This window comes from Acomys minous (genome assembly GCF_964271855.1).
Source record: "Acomys minous genome assembly, chromosome: 16".
Taxonomy (NCBI): Eukaryota; Metazoa; Chordata; class Mammalia; order Rodentia; family Muridae; genus Acomys; species Acomys minous.
Window position 1 is genome coordinate 39,907,459 of NC_140498.1, and position 20,172 is coordinate 39,927,630.

The following is a 20,172-nucleotide window of genomic DNA, read 5'->3' on the forward strand; positions in this document are numbered from 1 at the left end:
TCAATTAGACAATCCACCATTTAATGGGAAACAAGATTTAAAAAAAGGGGGGGGTGGTATGGGCTGCCCAGCTACTTTTGAGACGTAGTTTTAGACACCTCCCCGCCCCCACCCCACTCAGAGTTAAGGGACACGAGAGACTCCAGACTAGAAACACAAGGGGGCGTCACTACCATGGGAGAGGGAGGTTTAAGAAAGTGGGAGTGGACTAGCAGGAGGAGTGAGGGGTTTAACAAGAGTGGTAGAAGGCGCCTTTGTTGTATCAACCCCATCTGGGCCCATTGAGGGTTCTGGGAACCTGGGGACATAGTGATGGATCCAGGACACGTACTTCGTCACTCGGGTGTATACCCCAGGGAATTCACGAAGGCCACAGCCGATGCTCCAGCTGACCACACCCACCTGGATCCAGGAGCAGTTCCACTTGCATACCAAGGGGCCCCCGGAGTCATACTGTGGGAAAAAGGCAGGGGTCGGTACTCCGGGCATCACAGGTTGCTGAGGTGGGTGGGTCCCAGGGTCCTGGGCTAACGGGGGACAGGGGAGAGAGGATAGGCTGTCTGTCACCTGGCAAGAATTGTGGCCCTCCCTCCCGGCACAAAGCATGTCATCTTTGATGATCCTGGTCCTGCTGTCCAAGGAGGAATTGGTCCTGTACTTCTGTTCACAGTCACTGTTTTCCACAATGGGGACTGCCACTTCCCTCAAGTAGTAGGGTGGTGGCAGTGGCACTGTGGAGAAAAGCCAGTTAGAGCCAAAGCTGGGGTCTTCTGCCTCTTCCCACCAGGCCTGACCATGGATATGAGGTCTTTCCAATACCCACTCTGGTCCTCGATGTGGCCCCAGCCAGCCACCCAGCAGATCTTCCTTGAGGAGACCCTCTGGGAGGCAGCGGGGAGGAAAACAGGGTAGACACGCTCAGACAGCACAGCAGGGGTGTCCAGTTTCAGCAGAGCAATGTCTGCACCCCCTCGGACAGACAGCCTCTCATTAAACTTGGGGTGGTGGATGATCTTGGCCACTTTGATCAGTCTGTCATTTTCATAGAGTCTCAACTGTCCAACTTGGACTCTAAAACCACAGGCGTCCAGCTCTTTTCTGGAAGACAGGACAATGAGCCCCCTCAGAGGGGCTGAAGGGTAAAAGCATCAGTCTCCACGCAGACACCATAGGGATCAGGAGGGTCTCCGAAATCCTGCCTCCCGCACAAACTCTGCTCGCAACCTACCACCCACTTCCCAGCGTCCACCTGCTCCCAGCCCAGGGAATGGGTGACCCCACTCACGGCATCACACAGTGAGCAGCAGTGAGCACCCACTGAGGGTGGATGAGGGAGCCCCCACAGATGTGTTCCCATTTGCTCTTCTCCATATTGTAGAACCTCAGGCTGACCTGCCATGGGAACCGTCGGAATGAGACAGGGCAGCCTCCGACGATGCCTGCCAACCCCTGTCCTGAGCTGAGGTCTGTGGAAGCAAGGACAGTCATCAGACGCCAGACAGAGGCTTCCAGAGCTTAGGAGTCAGTGAGATTTCTGGCAAATTGACAGCCCTGACATAACCCCAGGGACAGCATAAGGGCTCTGGCGGGAGAGGGAGAGGAGGGGTTAAGACTCACCAGGAGTCACAAGGTTTGTGCTCCCCAGACAAGGGAGCGTGAGAAACAGCAGCCACAGCATCCCGGAGCACATATCACAGAGATCTCTATCCCAAACACTGGCCTCTGCAGCCAGGAGACTGAGGGCAAAAGTGCTAATGGATAGGAGCAGCCGTGCTCCGTTCTCTGTCTTCCCTTGAGGGTCCCCGGGGTCCCATTTATCTTTCTTCTACAGGATGTGGGCACAGAGTGCAACATCTGTACTCCAGAGGGGCATGTTGTGGCCACACATGTCTTTTCATTGGGGCTGATATGAATTGACTAGTCAGGTCACCGCCTCCCAGTCAGGCAGAGCGGGCCATAGGGGTATCCCAAGCTTGAAAGATGCCCTGCAGTAGATGGCTCAGGCTGCAAACTGGATAATCGAAAAGAAAAAAGAAGAAGAAGAAGAAAAAAAAACCAAGATGGAAAAAGTAGTCTCCAGACCCACACCCAGGGTACTGCAGGAGGGACTGTGACATGACCTCCTTCTGTCCTTGGCTGTAGTCACTGCCCCTCCACCTACAGACCTGGTGCCAGGAGCTGATGACACCCCATTATAGGTGGGCTGCATTTTCAGAGGTGTTATAGGGTCATTCTGATGGACATGTGGAAGTCCTCCAAGCACTAGAGAATTGTTGGGTCAGAGCACAAAGTTGGGTCCTAGGAACCATGATCACTCCCTGTAACGACATGCATATGGAAGTAGGGACGAGAAAGGCCAAGCTGTCACTGTTACTTTCCGGAGGCCACCTCGCCAGGCTTGGAGGTCCATAGCTCAGCTGCCCACTGCTGGAAGAGCCTAAACACTACAGACTTCTGGTGTCCCTAACTCCCAGAAGAGCTAGGTCCTTGCCAATAGCTGATCCAGTTCATGAGAGCATCCGGGCTCGGAGAAGAAGAGGCCTTGCCTTACCAAGACTTGAGGGGAACTCCCCAAAGTCTAAATGGGCTTAGCCATATGCCCCCCCCAAAATCATAATAGGCCTCCTCTGTGCCTCTCTGGCCCTTCTGGTAGAGCCTTTGGACTCCAAAGCCTCTTTGAGGTCAAGATATGTCTATGTATGGAGCCACAGGCAGCAAACGGGTCCCTGGGAGAGAACTGTCTTTGTTTCCCCTTGATCGTGCACCCTTCCCTATGCTGGCTGAAGAAGGCCTAGAGATGAGACTGGAAACATCTGAGGCTTAGACGACAGGCTGTTTTGCTGAGTGTGTGTGCACCAAGGTGGGGCCGGTGATATGAGAGCTAGCAGCCCGATGCAGGAGCAGAGAACAGTATGTGCTCTGATGCTGTAGGAACAGAGGGCTTTTGTGTGCTCAATGGGGAGTAGGACCTAGTTGTGGGTTAAACTGTGCCCGTATTTCACAAAATGACCACATTTGGACGGGGGGGGGGGGTCTCCTATTTGATGATCAAGGTCATTAGGGCAGACTTCAGATTGATTGGGGTCCTGATGAGTTCTCAGGAAAAAGGTGATGTCTTCAGGCCTTAGGACCCCAGGGGTGGCCAGCTCTGCTCACAGCCCCATCATAAAAGCCTGAGAGCCCTTGAGGAAGAAGGCCTACCATGAGCTAGGGGTCCCACAAAGAACTCAGATGGGGGCGGGGGCATTTGTTTGGTTCCAAGACACAGTCTCGCTGTCTCAGGATGGACTTGAAATCTAGCTTTCCCTCTTACCTCAGCCTTCCAAGTGATGGGATTACCAGGATGGACCAGTGCGCCATAGGACCTGAGACTTGTGTTGTTCTCTCTCTCTCTCTCTCTCTCTCTCTCTCTCTCTCTCTCTCTCTCTCTCTCTCTCTCTCTCTCTGTGTGTGTGTGTGTGTGTGTGTGTGTGTGTGTGTGTGTGTCTCTGTGATCTCTGAGGTTTCTATGCAATACCTCTCCTCAGCTGGGTGGTGGTGGCTGTGGCAGCAGCGCACACCTTTAAACTCAGGACTTGGGAGGCAGAGGCAGGCAGAGTTTTGTGAGTCTGAGGTCAGATGGGTCTGCAGAGTAAGTTCCAGAACAGTCAAACCTACACAGAGAGAGTCTGTCTTGAAAAAACAAACCAGGGTTTCTCTGTGTAGCCTTGGCTGTCCTGGACTCTTCATAGTGATCTGCCTGCCTCTGCCTCCCAAGTGCTGGGATTAAAGACGTGCACTACGGTGCCCAGCTATATACTGTTTTTTTAAGCTGTTGGACACCCCAGACAGAAACTGAAAGAGTCTCCATGTGCCCCAGCACCAGGATCCATGTGTACCATGAACCATATATCCAAGACTTGGATTTCCTCTTTCTTTCTTTCTTTCTTTCTCTTTCTTTTCTTTCTTTCTTTTCTTTCTTTCTTTCTTTCTTTCTTTCTTTCTTTCTTTCTTTTAAAGCAGGATCTCACTCTGTAGCTTAGGCTGTCCTGAAACTGACTACATAGACCAGGCTGGCCCCAGTCCTACAGTGACTCTCACACCTCTGTTCCTGTGTGCTGGGATTATAGGTGCCACCACACCCATCCGGATTCCCTCTTGAAGACCTCAGGACCCACCAAAGCTGACCTCTTCCCCATACTCAGTGTTGCAACAGGAAATTAGACAAGAGCAACAGTGGGCAGTTACTAAGCCCTGTCTTGGACCCCAGACCCAGTTTGTATCACTGCTGAGCTAAGAGGTTCTACTTACCCTACTGGACATCCAAATGCCATTCAGAATAGCTGGGGAATACTTAGAAACAGGCTGGGAGGAAGATTGGTGCCATATGTTAGCCAGACCCTCCAGAAAATTCTCTCATATACTGGCAGGTGACCCTGGTCCCTGCTTCTGACCACTGAAGCCATGGAGAGTCATAAGCTTTCCCCCAGGGACATCCCTCTATGCTGCAGCCAGAGTAGGCCTATACCCTGTCATACAAATCACTGTGACAATAGATAAGAATGCTGCACTTAAAAAAAAAAAAAAAAAGGAATGCTGCACTTAGCCGGGCGTGGTGGCACACGCCTTTAATCCCAGCACTTGGGTGGCAGAGGCAGGCCAGCCTGGTCTACAAAGAGAGTCCAGACCAACCAAGGCTACACAGAGAAACCCTTTGTCTCAAAAAAAAAAAAAAAAAAAGCCGGGCGGTTGTGGCGTACACCTTTAGTCCCAGCACTCAAGAGGCAGAGGCAGCCTGATCTAAAAGTGAGTCCAGGACAGTCAAGACTAAACAGAGAAACCCTGTCTTGGGGGAAAAAAAAGAATGTCTCACATCACACCCCCCAGAGGCACCACATCAGCCCTGAGGGACCCAGAGCCATCAATCACCTAAGGCCTCCAATCTTTTTTACTGACCTTGGAAAGAAAAGGACTGACCATAGCTCTCTGGATACCATGCATATTTGTATCTGCCAGGAGACCTGTGAAATCAAGGGAACTATGCCACCATCCCATGGTCATAAAATTTCACTTCTCAGCCAGGCATGGTGGTGTATGACTTTTAGCTTAGCATTCAGGAAGCTGAGGCAGGCAGGTATCTGTGAATTTGAGGCCAACCTGATCTACATAAAGAGCTCCAGGCCAGCCAAGGTACTATCATAAGATTCTATCTCACCCCGCTCCCCAAGATTTCCGTTGTCTATCCATGACACAGTGTCTGCACTGGCTTCTGCTAGCAACAACGTGACTGGTTCATACGTCTTTCATGGGAATTATAACAAGCATTTATCTAAACTGGAAATTGGGATATATGCTTATAAACCCAGCACTTGGGTGGCTGAGAGAGTCTGATTTCTATGAATTTGCATAGTAACCTCTAGGCCAGCCAGAGCTTTATCACATGAGAAAGAAAGAAAGAGAGAGAGAGAGAGAGAGAGAGAGAGAGAGAGAGAGAGAGAGAGAAGGGGGGGCTGGAGAGATGGCTCAGAGGTTAAAAGCACTGTCTGCTCTTACAGAGGTCCTGAGTTCAATTCCAGCAACCATATGGTGGTTCACAACCGTCTATAATGAGATCTGATGCCCTCTTCTGGCCTGCAGGTGTACATGCAGGTAGAACACTGTATACATAATAATAAATAAATCTTTTTTAAAAAGAAAGAAAAAAAGAGGTCAGAGGAGGAATGGAAGGGAACGGAATGGAAAGTAGGGGGAAACAGAATGGAAAAGATGGCTCCACTGTTAAGAGCACTTGCTGAACCACATGGCACAGGCGGAGGAAGACACGCAGAGACACACCAGCCATGTGGCCGGCCTGCATCGGGAGCCACCTACAACGTATGTGGTGGACAGATGGGAGAGGAAGAGAACTGGTTCGCTTATGAAGAGAGCAGAACTGGAGACGCGAGGATGGAGAGGAATAGCCTGATGCGAGTGGCCTGCCCTGCCACCTGAGGCCATGGTGAAATCCCTGGCCGTGCTGCCGCTGAGGGCCATGTCTGAGTCCATGGCCACGCAGCAGCAGGGGTCTGTGTTGATGTTTGTGTCTCATGTTACCACTAAAGACCATGCAGATGACCCTGGTCTGGGCTGCCACCTGGGACCTCACTGATGTCCACGGACTGTGCAGAGCTAGCCCCATCCCTCACTGGCTGAGGCACTCTGAAGAACTGACCCCACCTCTCACCGACTGCAGCATTTGGGAGAGCTAGCCCTGAACCTCTCCTGAGCAGCACAGTAAAGCTGGCCCTAGGAGCACAGCCGTAGCACAGGAGGGCCAGCCCTGAGGGCATGAGCTCTGGGAGAGCTGGCCCTGCCAGTCGCCTACTGTGAGGTGGTGATGGGGGGGGAGGACACCACCTCCCCTTTGCCTATGCTACCTGAGGCAGTGAGGAGAGCCAGCCCTGAAGGCATGGGAACTGGAGAGCTAGTCCTTGCTCTTCGTGGGCTGCAGCATTGGGTGACTGACTGGGGCAGTGCTGGAGAGCTTGTCCTGGTGGTGTGGGGGTGCAGGAGAGCTGTCAGGCTGACTAGCTCAGCTACACCCCCCATCCCCAGATCCAGGGCTTTCATCTGGCCCACCCCAATATCTACCTCACCTATGAACTGCTAGAGTGTGTATAAGGGCGGGTTCTGACACAGGGCAACAGCAGGATTTCTGAGAGGAGTCCCAGTGAAGATCCAGTGTTGGTGGTGTAGCAGCAACCAGGGGCCTCAAACCAGGCCAATGACTCATTGCAATGAACGCTTGCCAGGAAAGAGATGTGTGGGCAAAGGGCACACTATGGGACACACTACAGCTTCCACAACTAGATTTTTATTTATGTTTTGTTTATTTATTTTCTGTTTGTTTATTTTGGGGGGGAGGCTGCAAGGGCAGAGGGCAGATACAAAAGGATGAGAAGACGTATGATGCGAAACTCACAAAGGCTCAATAAGAAGTGGGGGGGGGGGCTGACTTGCTACTCTTGCAGAAGACTCAGAATCAGTTCCCACATCTACATGGTGGCTCACAGCCATCTGTGTTTGTAATTGCAGGGCATCTGACATCCTCTTCTGATTTCCATGATACCAGGCATGCATATGGTATACATACATACATATAGGAAAACATTCATATGTAAAGACAAATTAATCTTTCACAAAAGAAATACACTTTGAACTTTCAACCACCCTGTCTCACTCTCTCAAGTGCAGGGACTACAGATGTTCACCACCACACCTGGCCTATCTTCACATTTTGAGAAAACCCATTGATTATTGGAGAAGGCAACAGTGGATGCAGATGGACCACAAAGTAATATTTTTAAGCCGGGAAAAGAACAGCTTAGAACCCCTAACACTTCTCAGAGCAAAGGGTGAGACAGTGTGAATGTATCCTCAGGCGCAGGGCTTGTGAGACCCGAGACAGGATAACGTCTGTTATCAGAAGGACACAGAGAGTAACATTTGTAGCAAAAGGAAAGACAGTTGCAGAAACAGACAGCAAAGGAGACCAAAGGTCACAGCAAAGGTTACTGTATCTTTAAGAGATAACACACATGAGAAGCAGAAAGTGTACCCACTGTGACTGTTGACCCGCAATTAACAGTTGTGATGCTATCTGTGATGGATTTGAGAGAGGAAGCATCAAGAGGGGCTGGAAGGTTGATAAATGTCTTATCTGAAGGGGGTGGGGAGGACAGGTAGACAGAGATCTAGAGGAAAGCTTTCAAAAGGGAGAGAGTAAGTGTAGAACATGATGGAAAGATATAAAGTAATATTAAGACTAAAGGAGCCAGTCTGAGTGCACCAACTATTCTAATAAGCACAGAGGGAACCATGTAAACAGGTCGAATACAAACATCTGGCTGTGGATGGCCCTCAGCGGTACCGCGTTCGCCCAATGTGCTTGAGACTCTAGGCTGGATCCCCAGTACCACAAAGTTACTAACTCAGTTAACCGATTAAAATAAACTAAGATTAAAACATAGATATTGGCCATATATTTTTTTAAGTCCAGCTATACGCTGCCCTGTGAAAAGAGGCTGACAGCTGGCTCTCTCTGGAGAAGGCAGGCCTTCTGTTGAGTACATGCCACGTCCTCTTTCCCAGCATCTTTCTCTTTCTCCCCTAACACCCCTGCTCAGGTCTATGATAAGCCTTTTTCATAATAAACTCCAGCTCTGACTCAAACCATAAAAATAAGATTTTTAACACAAGTCTTCACCAGAAGATGATTTCTTAAGGTTTTAGTGAATTGGATTTCATCACATTCAAAATCTTACTCTGATCCAAAAAAAAACAAAAACAAAAACTCAAAAAAATAAAAAAACACCCAGATATAGTGAGTGGCTCAAGCAGCTGTGCAAACTCAAGGCCAGCCTAGGATACAATGTAAGACTTTGTATCAAAAAGAAAACGGAAAGAAAGGAAGGAAGAGCACACACTACAAATAAATAAATGGATCTAAAGCACAAGGAAAACAGACAATTCTAGTGGCCAGTGAGGATGAAGTTAGGCTAGACTTTGACTCATAGGGGAAGGGAGGCCCTAACAAACATCTGTGTTCGAACACTTAAATTGATTTTATGCACAGCCAAAACCTTGAAACAATACAGGGCAGATTCAGGTTGGTTTGTTTGTTCTTAGAGTCAGTCTTTTGAAAAGCAACCAGATGAGCAAACAGTAGTCCATTCAGTACTGGAAAGAATCAAACAATGCGAGCCACAGCAATGAGAGAAATTCAGTCTGCTCAGTAGAGCATCCTGACTTCCAGTCAGGCGTGCGAGCCTGTAGTCCCCGAACAGGGTCCTAAACATCCACCTATGGACAGCGAGAGCCAGCACCCGGGTCCTCCAGCTCTCCCCCTTTTTCATCTGGGCTATTTGACACTCAAAGCCTATCATTCTACTGTTATGGCTGACTTTGGTTTCTCTGGAGAGCTTGCTACTGGAATCGTATTACCTTTTTTACCTTTTTTTTTTTTTTTTTTTTTTTTGCCATTTTAAAAAAGGTTTTATTTTATTCTTGTTGGTCATGGTGGTACCTGTCTTTAACCCCAGCACTCAGGAGGCTGAAGCAGGCAGGACTGAAAGCCACTTTGGTCTGTATAATGAGTTCCAGGACAGCCAGGGCTACAAAGTGAGACCCTGTCTCAAAAAAACTAAAAAAGGCTAAGTTATTTTTAGTCATGTGTATTATTTGTGGGCATCTGTGTGAGTGTATTGACTTGAGTTCAGGGCCTGAGGAGACCAGAAGAGGTTGTCAGGATGCCTGGAACTGGAGTAAAAAAAAAAAATGCTTGTGGGGCACCAAGTGGGTCTTGGGAACTGAACTCAAGCCCTCTGCAAAAGCAGCAAGTGCTCTTACCTACTAAGCCAGCTCTCCAGCCCAGTTTCTTGTCATGTTGTGACTGACTGATTTCACTGAGCTGGATTACTAGTAGCACCAGGGACAGGGACAGATGAGGCAGGACTCCCTGGACCCTCTCAGTGGAAGCAGCCAACACCCACAGTGCTTTGCTGCATTTCTTTTTTTTTTTTTTAATATTCTTTGTTTTTGTTTTGTTTTTTAAATTTTTTTATTTTTTTAAAGCTTTATTTATTACATATACAGTGCTCTGCCTGCATGTACACTTGCACACCAGAAGAGGGAACCAGATCTCATGATAGATGGTATGAGCCACCATGTGGTTGCTGGGAACTGAACTCAGGACCTCTGGAACAGCAGACGGTGCTCTTAACCACTGAGCCATCTATCCAGCCCCTTTTGCTGCATTTCTTGGCAACCATGGGACCCCACGCTGCTGCCACCTAGTCCTGGAGACTCAAACATTGGGGGACCTCCACCAAAGCTAGTCATCTAACATGCTGCTTTCCCCCCATATCCTCGACCCTTACCTTTGACTCTGATGTCCTCCCAGCCACTCACTGAGCACAATGTCCCCTGGAAAACTCTCAGGGAGGCAGCTGGGATAAAAACAGAGTGGATGTGCTCAGAGAACAGCACAAGGGCCTTCAGGCTCCACAGGGCAGTGTCCATCCACATCTGCCTTGAGAGATAGGCTGTCATTGTACGTGGGGGTAGCTGGTAATTTCAACTCCCTTCTTTGGCTAGTAGGCTTCATAGAGGTCAAGTTACTCAAGCTAAACTCTAAAAGTGTAGGCTTGCTGGGCGTGGTGGCACACGCTTTTAATCCCAGCACTCGGGAGGCAGAGGCAAGCGGATCACTGTGAGTTCGAGGCCAACCTGGTCTACAAAGTGAGTCCAGGACAGCCAAGGCTACACAGAGAAACCCTGTCTCGAAAAACTAAAAATAAAAAAATAAAATAAATAAATAAAATAAATAATTAATTAATTAATTAAAAATAAATAAATAAGTGTAGGCTTCCAGCTCTTTCCTGGGGGACAGATTCCCTCCAAGGATGATGGAAGATAGAGAAACCAAACTCATTGTGGGCATTAGGGGCATCCCACATATCTGGATTGAAGCTTCTGAAGCCTGCAGAGGATCTCAGAAACCCTCCACCCAGGACTCTGCCCACAAGACAGCACCCTCCCCTTCCCAGCCCCACCTGCTGTCAGTCAAGGGCCATAGGGGAGCCGTCATCCATGTGACTGCTTCAAGTTCCGGTTCCTCTAGCCTCCGTGGGTGGGTACCCATGTTTTCAGTAAGCCGAGAAGCTCATTGATGGCTCTGGGTGAACTTTGATAGAATCATACCTTTGTTGGGACCTTAGGAGGAGGAAACGGCTCTTGTTGATGTCTTCCTCAGGGAAGGAAGTTTGCCCGCTCCCTCCCTGAACCAATGTCCGCAGACCATTAGGATACACTAGAGGGGGCTACAACCATGCTGGGTACCAGTGGGGAGACCCACCCTAAGAGACCACCAGGCCTACCCAGTGCCTTCTTTGGCCCTGTTGGATACAGTGTTGCAAACACAAATTCATCAGATGAAGCATCACTGACCTGAGCCACAGCTCAGGGTCTCCTGCCCCACCCACACTGCATCACAGCAGGGCTAAGGAGCCCGAGGCTTACAGGGAGGGACGCTATGGGGTTCCTGCAGCCTGAGATAGGAGACCTAAACATCAGGACCAGCCGGGACCCAGGGTGAGACTCTGGTCTTTCTCCTCTTTGTTGGGTCTTTAGCGCCCTCCCCTGGCCTGCAGGGTTGGTTCAGTTAAGATGGACCGGTATGAGGTCAGTTAGGGAACATCCCTGTGGAAGTGTGGACTGGGTGAAGACACCCTCAGCTGCCATCTCTGCTTCCTATCAAAACCTCAAGGACAACCCCCAAAACAGGCTGGCTTTTTTGTGTTTGTTTGTTTGTTTGTTTTTGTTTTTCGAGACAGGGTTTCTCTGTGTAACAGCACTGGCTATCCTGGACTCACTCTGTAAACTAAGTTGGCCTCGAACTCCCAGCAATCCACCTGCCTCTGCTTCCCAAGTGTTGGGATTAAAGGCATGCGCCACTATGCCCAGCACCTGGCTTCTTGTTCCCATCTCCTAGGCAACATGAGTGACAGCAAGACAGGCCCTCCACCCCAATGCCACAACCTAGGCGAATGTATGTCCTAGCTAAAACTGCCTTCCTCTAGAGCCCGTGGTGCTGTCAGGCTGTTCAGTCTGGGAATCTGAGACTGACGGCCCAGGTGCAGCTCTACTGCTTGTGTATGCAGATGACAAGACACACAAGAAGTATTTTATTTTGTATGAGGGTTTTTCTATGTCCTTCGGGATGCGCATAGAGTTTTTCTTTCCTCCTTCTCCTCTCCCCCCTCCTCCTCCTCCTCTTCATCCTCCACCCCCCCCCTTTCAGAGCAACCTTCACTCAAACTTTTTTTTTTTTTTTTTTTTGGTATTTCAAGATAGAGTGTAGCCTTGGCTGTCCTAGACTCACTTTGTAGACCAGGCTGGCCTCAAACTCACAAAGATCTGCCTGCCTCTGCCTTCCGAGTGCTGGGATGTGCGCCACCATGCCCGGCCCCTCAAACTCTTAATTAACCCTGCTTTAGAGTGTGCCACCAGTTTGCTCTCAGGAAAATTTAATTGAGTTTTAAAACATGGACATTAGGCTGGGTGTGGTGGCGCACACCTTTAATCCCAGCACTCGGGGACAGAGGCAGGCAGATCTTTGTGAGTTTGAGGCCAGCCTGGTCTACAAAGAGAGTTCCAGGACAGCCAAGGCTACACAGAGAAACCCTGTCTCAAAAAAAAACCAAAAAACCTGGGGCTGGTGAGATGGCTCAGAGGTTAAGAGCACTGGCTGCTCTTCTGAAGGTCCTGAGTTCAATTCCCAGCAACCTCTTGGTGGCTCACAACCATCTATAATGAGATCTAATGCCCTCTTCTGACCTGCAGGTGTTACATGCAGGCAGAACACTGTATACATAATAATACATTTTTTAAACCTCTTTTAAAAATCTCTTTTAAAAAAAAAAACCAAACAAACAAAAAAACATGGACTTTAATAAAAACTCAAACCACATCAATTTTTTTTCTATTTTTTCCCCTGACAACAGTTTCCCTACCCTCCACTCTTCCTGGTACCCCCTCACCAACCCCTCTCCCCCAGATCCACTGCTTTTCCATTTCTCTTCAGAAAAGAGCAGGTGCCCCAAGGATGTCAACTAAACATGGCATAGCAAGTGCTCTACAGAGCAAGTTCCAGGACAGCCAAGGCTACACAGAGAAATCCTGTCTCAAAAGGGGAATGGGGTGGTGGCAGAGGGAGAGAGACTGAGGTTGAACTCTGAGACGTCATTGAGAAGAAAAGTAGTTCAAGAAAATGAAACAGCAGGCGTGGTGGCACATACCTTTAGCCCCAACAAAAGCCAGTAGATTTCTGTGAGTCTGAGGCCAACCCAGTCTACATAGGCCAGCGTCAAGCTAGCTGGGGCCACTCAAGGAGACCTCGTTTCAGAGGAGGGAGAGAGGATGGGGGCAGGAGAATATGATGGCGATAATGACAGTGGATGAGAAAACATATGTGAAGGAACCTGTGGTACTTGAGAATCTGAACTTCCAGCTGGGCACAATGCCACCATGTAGTTGGTCACAGTGTCACCATGCAGCTGGCCACAATGTCACCTTGTAGTTGGTCACAATGCCACCGTGCAGCTGGCCACAATGCCACCAAGTAGTTGGTCACAATGCCACTGTGCAGCTGGCCACAATGCCACCAAGTAGTTGGTCACCATGCCACTGTGCAGCTGGCCACAATGCTACCATGTAGTTGGTCACCATGCCACCATGCAGCTGGCCACAATGCCACCAAGTAGTTGGTCACCATGCCACCGTGCAGCTGGCCACAATGCCACCAAGTAGTTGGTCACAATGCCACTGTGCAGCTGGCCACAATGCCACCAAGTAGTTGGTCACCATGCCACTGTGCAGCTGGCCACAATGCTACCATGTAGTTGGTCACAATGCCACCATGCAGCTGGCCACAATGCCACTATGCAGCTGGTCACAATGCCACTGTACAGCTGGCCACAATGCCACCATGTAGTTGGTCACAGTGCCACCATGCAGCTGGCCACAATGCCACCAAGTAGTTGGTCACAATGCCACTGTGCAGCTGGCCACAATGCCACCAAGTAGTTGGTCACAATGCCACCGTGCAGCTGGCCACAATGCTACCATGTAGTTGGTCACAATGCCACCATGCAGCTGGCTACAATGCCACCATGTAGTTGGTCACAATGCCACCATGTAGTTGGTCACAATACCACCGTGCAGCTGGCCACAATGTCACTCTGCAGCTGGAATTCACCAGCTTTTGTCCCTGGATGCTGTGCCCACTGCTGTCCCTCTTGTGAACTGGTCCTACAGTGGCCAGCACCGCACTAAGACTCTCTTTCCAGAGCCAGCCTGGATCTTTTTGCTTAGTATAATTTTGTTTTGTTTTGAAATAGGATTCTCTGTGTACCCTTGGCTGTCCTGCAACTTGCTCTGTAGACCAGGCTGACCTCAAAAATCAGAGATCCACCTCCTTCTGCCTCCTGAGTGCTGGGATGAAAGGTGTGTGCCACCACCACCACAGGCTTGCTTGTATGATTACCAAATTACTTCATTTTTTCCCTCCCTGTTGGATGTTTAAGAAGGTGTGGGTAAGCCAGGGGCGGTTGCACACGCCTGTGATCCCGGAGCTTGGATCTGATGGAGAACACACTCCAGCTCTCCGAGAGAGCTGTGAGTGCTTTTAACTGCTGAGCCATGTCTACACTAGAAAGGGTCCCACTATGTAGCTCTGGCTAGCCTGGAACTGGCTCTGTAGACCAGGCTGGCCTTGAGTTCACAGAGATCTGCCTGCCTCTGCCTTCTCTTGCTTTGATTAAAAGTGTGCCAAACTCAATAAAGCTCTTCTTAAATGTCACTTTTTAGCCAGGCATGGTGGCACATGTCTGTAATCCTAGCACTTGGGGAGGCAGAGGCAGGCGGATCTTTGTGCATTCGAGGCCAGCCTGGTCTACAGAGTGAGTTCCAGGACAGCCAAGGCTACACAGAGAAACCCTGTCTCAAAAACAAAACAAACAAGACAAAATAAATGTCACTTTATAGCTCTAGTTCACTGACTGTTATTCTAGGTTATTATGGTAAACTCAGTACCATATATTTGTAACAGACATCATGTATACATCTGAGAGCTAAAGGCACTGTGTGTCTAAACTTTATACAGATGTTAAACTTAAATTTCATCACTATAAAGTGTATATGTAATAAATAAGAATCTTTTAGAAAGAAAGAAAGAAAGAAAGAAAGAAAGAAAGAAAGAAAGAAAGGAAGAAAATGTATTTTCAGGCTGGCAAGATGACTCAGTGAGCTGGAATGCTTGCCTCCAAACCTGATATCCCAAGTTCTGTCCCTGAAATCTACGTGATAGAAAGAAAACACCTCACAGTGGTCCTCTGATCTCCACATGTGCTCCATGACATATGCATGCACATATTCACACAATACGTGAATATATAAAAATAGTTAAATGTATTTGCATGCTTATAGATTTTTTTAAAAGATTTATTATTATGTATGCAGTGCTCTGCCTGCATGTACATCTGCAGGCCAGAAATGGGCATCAGATCTCATTATAGATGGTTGTGAGCCACCGTGTGGTTGCTGGGAATTGAACTCAGGACCTTTGGAAGAGCAGTCAGTGCTGGTAACCTCTGAGCCATCTCTCCAGCCCCAAAATGTAGGAGAGAGAAACATGTTTTTGTGTTGATCCCCAATGCTGCCAGCTGAACACATCCTAGTAGAGCCTCTGAGAGGATACACACACACACACACACACACACACACACACACACACACACACACACACACAAGTGCGCTCGCCCAAAACAGGAGACTGAGAGAGAGGACTTGGGATTGTTTTGGCTGTTCATCAACACTTCAAGAGACACTCCTAGAGAGAACTGCTCCAAGGAAAGCCTCAAGGCTTTGGGCTCTGGCTGAGGCTCTGGGCCTCAGCTGCTGTTCCAGGTTCCAGCAGCAACTTTGGTGGGATTGCTGCTTTGCTGAGGTCCTGCTGACTACACCAGGAGGATTGTTCCTCGGAACTAATATCCTTAAGGTTCCATTATTGCATTCTTTTGTTTTGTTTTGTTTTTTGTTTTTTGTTTTTTGAGACAGGGTTTCTCTGTGTAGCCTTGGCTGTCCTGGACTCGCTTTGTAGACCAGGCTGGCCTCGAATTCACAGCGATCCGCCTGCCTCTGCCTCCCAAGTGCTGGGATTAAAGGCATGCGCCACCACGCCTGGCCATTATTGCATTCTTTAATCTCCTTTTCCTATAGTTTGGGCTCATTTAATAAGTCCATACTAAAATATAGCTGTTAAGAAAATTGAGCCTACACCAAAATTTAAAAGAAAAATTTTTTTTTGCTTTTTCGAGACAGGGTTTCTCTGTGTAGCCTTGGCTGTCCTGGACTCACTTTTGTAGACCAAGCTGGCCTCAAACTCAGTGATCCTCCTGCCTCTGCCTCCCAAGCACTGGGATTAAAGGCATGCGCCACCACCACCTGGCCCAAAATAAAAAATTTTTTAAAAAGTATGTGTTTGGTAGTGGTTTTGAAGCCTTAAGTAACGCACTGTCTGCTCATCCAGCGGTCCTGTGTTCAATTCCCATCAACCACATGGTGGCTCATAACCATCTATGAGATCTGGTGCCCTCTTCTGGTGGGTAGGAGCACATGCAGGCAGAACATTGTATACATAATAAATAAATAAATCTTAAAAAAATAAAATAAAGCCGGGCGTGGTGGTGCACGCGCCTTTAGTCCCACCACTTGGGAGGCAGAGGCAGGTGGATTGCTGTGAGTTTGAGGCCAGCCTGGTCTACAAAGTGACTCCAGGACAGCCAAGGCTAACACAGAGAGACCCTGTCTTGAAAAACCAAAAAAAAATTTTTTTAATTAAAAAAATTTAAATATATAAATAAAGTAACATCTTTTACAATTTATTTTGTTATATTTTTGTGGGGAAGTGTACTGTGAACATAGGTGCCTGCAGAGGACAAGCTCCCTGAGACCTGGAGATACAGGTGATTGTGAACTGTCTGACATAGTATTTAGAATTAAACGCGGGTCCTCAGAAGAGCAGTGCATACTCTTAACCCTTGAGACACGTGTCCAGCTCCCAAGAAGTAACTTTTTTTTTTTTTTTTTTGGTTTTTCGAGACAGGGTCTCTCTGTGTTATCCTTGGCTATCCTGGACTCGCTCTGTAGACCAGGCTGGCCTCGAACTCACAGCGATCCACCTGCCTCTGCCTCCTGAGTGCTGGGATTAAAGGCATGAGCCACCACACTCGGCTAGTAACATCTTTTTTTTTTCTTTAATGTATTCATTATTATGTAAACAGTGCTATGCCTGCATATACACCCAGAGGCCAGAAGAGGGCATCAGATTACATGATAGATGGTTGTGAGCCACCATGTGGTTGCTGGGAACTGAACTAAGGACCTCTGGAAGAGCAGCCAGTGCTCTTAACCTCTGAGCCATCTCTCCAGCCCAAGAAGTAACATCTTAATGAAAACCTAAGCCACTATATTTGAAACACAGGAAACATGGACATCATATCCAAAATACATGTGCAAGTGTACTCACCTAGGAGAGGGTTTAGTCTAACAGTGAAACTGAGTGTAACTGATTATCATCATTTCAGTGCAGGGCAAATTCCAAGAGTTTGGGACTAAGACTTTGTTATAGTTCAGTGGGGGAAATAGCTCCCTAAGAGATAACCCAAATAATAGAATAGAGACTGCTATGGTTCCTTCCCAAGTCTCTGATGGGGTTGAAGACAGCAAAATATTGAGTAAAACATGAATTGTTTTGTAGTTCTTGTGTGTGTGTGTTGTATATTGGTGTAATAATATAAACGTATAGGTAAAAGGATTTTCTTAATTAGACTAAAAAAGGGAATTGGGGAATGTCTTGAGTGGATGTAACAACTGTCAATAAAGCACTGTTTAGCCAATCAGCTGGGCAGGAGGACAGGAAGTGAAAGGTGGGACTCCCTGGAGAGGGGGAGGAGCCAGGAGTTGACAGTTGACAGTTGACAGAGAGTTGGAGGAGAGAAGCCACCTGAGAAGGATCAGATTGGCAAGTGCTTGGGATATATGTAGGTTATGAGGATTAGAGTGGTTTATTTTAGTTTATTGTTTAAAAAAAAAGTAGCAGTTTAGATTCTGCCCAGTGTAGTAGTGCTTGCACCTCTGAATTATGTCTCAGTCTCTTTGTGTCAGTTATTGGCTTCCTAGGCCGAACAGATATTTTATTGTAACAGTCCAGGGCTGGAGAGATGGCTCAGAGGTTAAGAGCCCTGCCTGCTCTTCCAGAGGTCCTGAGTTCAATTCCCAGCAACCACATGATGGCTTACAACCATCTATAATGAGATCTGGTGCCCTCTTCTGGCCTGTAGAGGTGTGTGTGTGTGTGTGTGTGTGTGTGTGTGTGTGTGTGTGTGTGTGTAATATATATATAATGAATCACTGAACCTAGCTTCAACAAGCCTATTCATTTACTCCGGTCACACCCTGGTCCTTGTCTCAAGGCATCACCACCCCCCATGTACTCATCGGAGGCAGCAGAGAGCCAAAGCTGGGCCTTCCAGGGAACCAAGTGCCAAACCTGCGTGCCAGCCAATGCTATGCAAGTGTATTATTGAGGCATGTTTGTCTTCCCATAAACCTTTGCTCAGCTGGTCATTCTGGACACTGGTGGCCCCCTTGACAAGGTGCCCTGATTTCCATTTCTTTTTCCCCCCTGGGGCAGTCTCTTAAACCCCAGCATAGCCTTCTTGATCCTTCTGAATGGGCCTCATCCTAACGCCTGAGACACGCCTTCTTGGCATAAAGAAATGCTGCTTACTGGCTTCCTCAGCCTGCCTTCTTATAAAACTCAGGAATACCTGTCCAAGGGGGCACCCCCCACCCCCCGACAATGGACAGAGCATTCCTACATCAATCGCTTACCAAGAGAACGTGGGACAGGCTTAAGCCTATAGGCCAGGAAACGGAGGCATTTCCTCAGGCGAGGATCCTTCTTTCCAAATGCCGCTAGCTTGTGTCAGTTTGGTGATTTGGTGGCTGGCAGTAATGGCCACCCTGGGGGGACGATGGGGGCACAGAGAAGCAATCAAAGTGCTGGTCACTGCGCCGAGACTGTTCTGCATGCCGCACCTGTTCATCATTCAGCTAGGACCTGGCAAGCCTGATAACCATGGGTCTGGCCGCCTCTCCTGCTGTAGAAGGAAGTAGATGGCACTTGAAGGCTGCCCAGCCTTCCCACTGGGAGAACAGGCAGGCAAGTTCGGTATAGGACCAGGCCAGGACCAGGATTTACTAGAGTGACTTACAGGCTGTGGCCTGGAGAGTCGAAAACTGTCTGTCCTGGAAAGGCCAAGAATCCAGCGGTGAGACAAGTAGCACGGCTGCTAGAAGACCTTGGCTGCAGACAGGAAGGAAGAAATCAGGAAGACCTACAAAACAGGTAACTTGTATTGCTGGCCCCTCTGCCTGCCTCCAGCCAGGACTTCAGTTATGCTCAGCCAGTAAATCGTGTTGGCTATAGAGGCCTCAGGACTTACGCACAGATGAAAACTAGCAATATAGTTTGGTTATACAGCCCAACCTGGCTTATGAACCAAGACAGATGCCTTTCACCTGATCAAGCTAAGAGCAGAGAAGCATTTTCAGCTAATTTGTGACACTGTAATTCTACACGTGTTTATATGTTTGCAGAACAAAAGGACCAGACACCAGCACCCTCTAGGATGCTGAGACATTTATTCCAGCATCCTGCTTGATCCAACCTCAGACTGCCTTAATAGCTGTTTCATCAAACGTTGCTTCCAGGACAGCGTCAAAGCTACCAACCCCAATTGGTCCAGCGCCAAAGACTGTTCCAGTTAGGACTTCATTTAAGCCCTGCACTTTCAAATATTGGACACCTCAATTTTCTGCTTTACCGTGCCCCCCGACCCGCCACCAAAAAGGAAAACAATGCCCTCAGACAGCAAGAAGAAATTTTAAGAAAGTGATGCAAGCCGGGCGTGGTGGCGCACGCCTTTAATCCCAGCACTCGGGAGGCAGAGGCAGGTGGATCACTGTAAGTTCGAAGCCAGCCTGGTCTACAAAGTGAGTCCAAGATGGCCAAGGCTACACAGAGAAACCCTCTCTCAAAAAAAAAAAAAAAAAGAAAGTGATGCACCATTTCCCAAAACGTGGGTATGTAGTTTTTGGTCATTTGGTTGGTTGCAAGTTACTAAATGGTCTTGGTCAGGAAAAAAACATGGTTTAGGAGCTTAGACTCAGGGATTTCTCTCTTTCATTTTGTCCCTCTTTCCTTCTTTCTCTCTTATCTAATGTTAAGGGGAGTGGGGGAGTGGGTGGAGGAAAAGAAAAAATGGGAGATATGGGAATAAAAGGATAAAAGGGTAGATTACTGAATCTAGTCTTAAAATAAAGGAAAACTACTAGTCTCAGACATTTTTACATTAGTATAGGTCATTGTATATGGATACAAAATTAAGGGTTTTTTTTTACAGGCTGTATGTTACGTTTCAACTCTTGTATAAGGTATTGTACCTGTGCAATTCATTTAAAGATGCAATGTAAAGTTCCATTGAAAAACTATTATTACAAACTGTTTAAAATAATTAAGTAAAACAAGTT

At 48.0% G+C, this 20,172-nt stretch overlaps 1 protein-coding gene across 2 annotated transcripts in view; it reads right to left on the reverse strand.

Moving 5' to 3' along the window:
• The window catches only part of LOC311585732 (mastin-like), a 23,452-nt gene continuing 3,280 nt past the window's right edge, over window positions 1–20,172 (reverse strand). For both annotated transcript variants that reach the window (XM_084761253.1, XM_084761252.1), the window contains exons 2-6: window positions 1,618–2,011; window positions 1,286–1,466; window positions 824–1,098; window positions 568–731; window positions 1–453 (exon numbers count right to left, since the gene is read on the reverse strand). In XM_084761253.1, the coding sequence (XP_084617379.1) occupies window positions 190–453; window positions 568–731; window positions 824–1,098; window positions 1,286–1,466; window positions 1,618–1,690 (957 nt within the window). In that variant the 5' untranslated portion in view covers window positions 1,691–2,011 and the 3' untranslated portion in view covers window positions 1–189. The remainder of the gene's footprint in view (window positions 454–567; window positions 732–823; window positions 1,099–1,285; window positions 1,467–1,617; window positions 2,012–20,172) is intronic.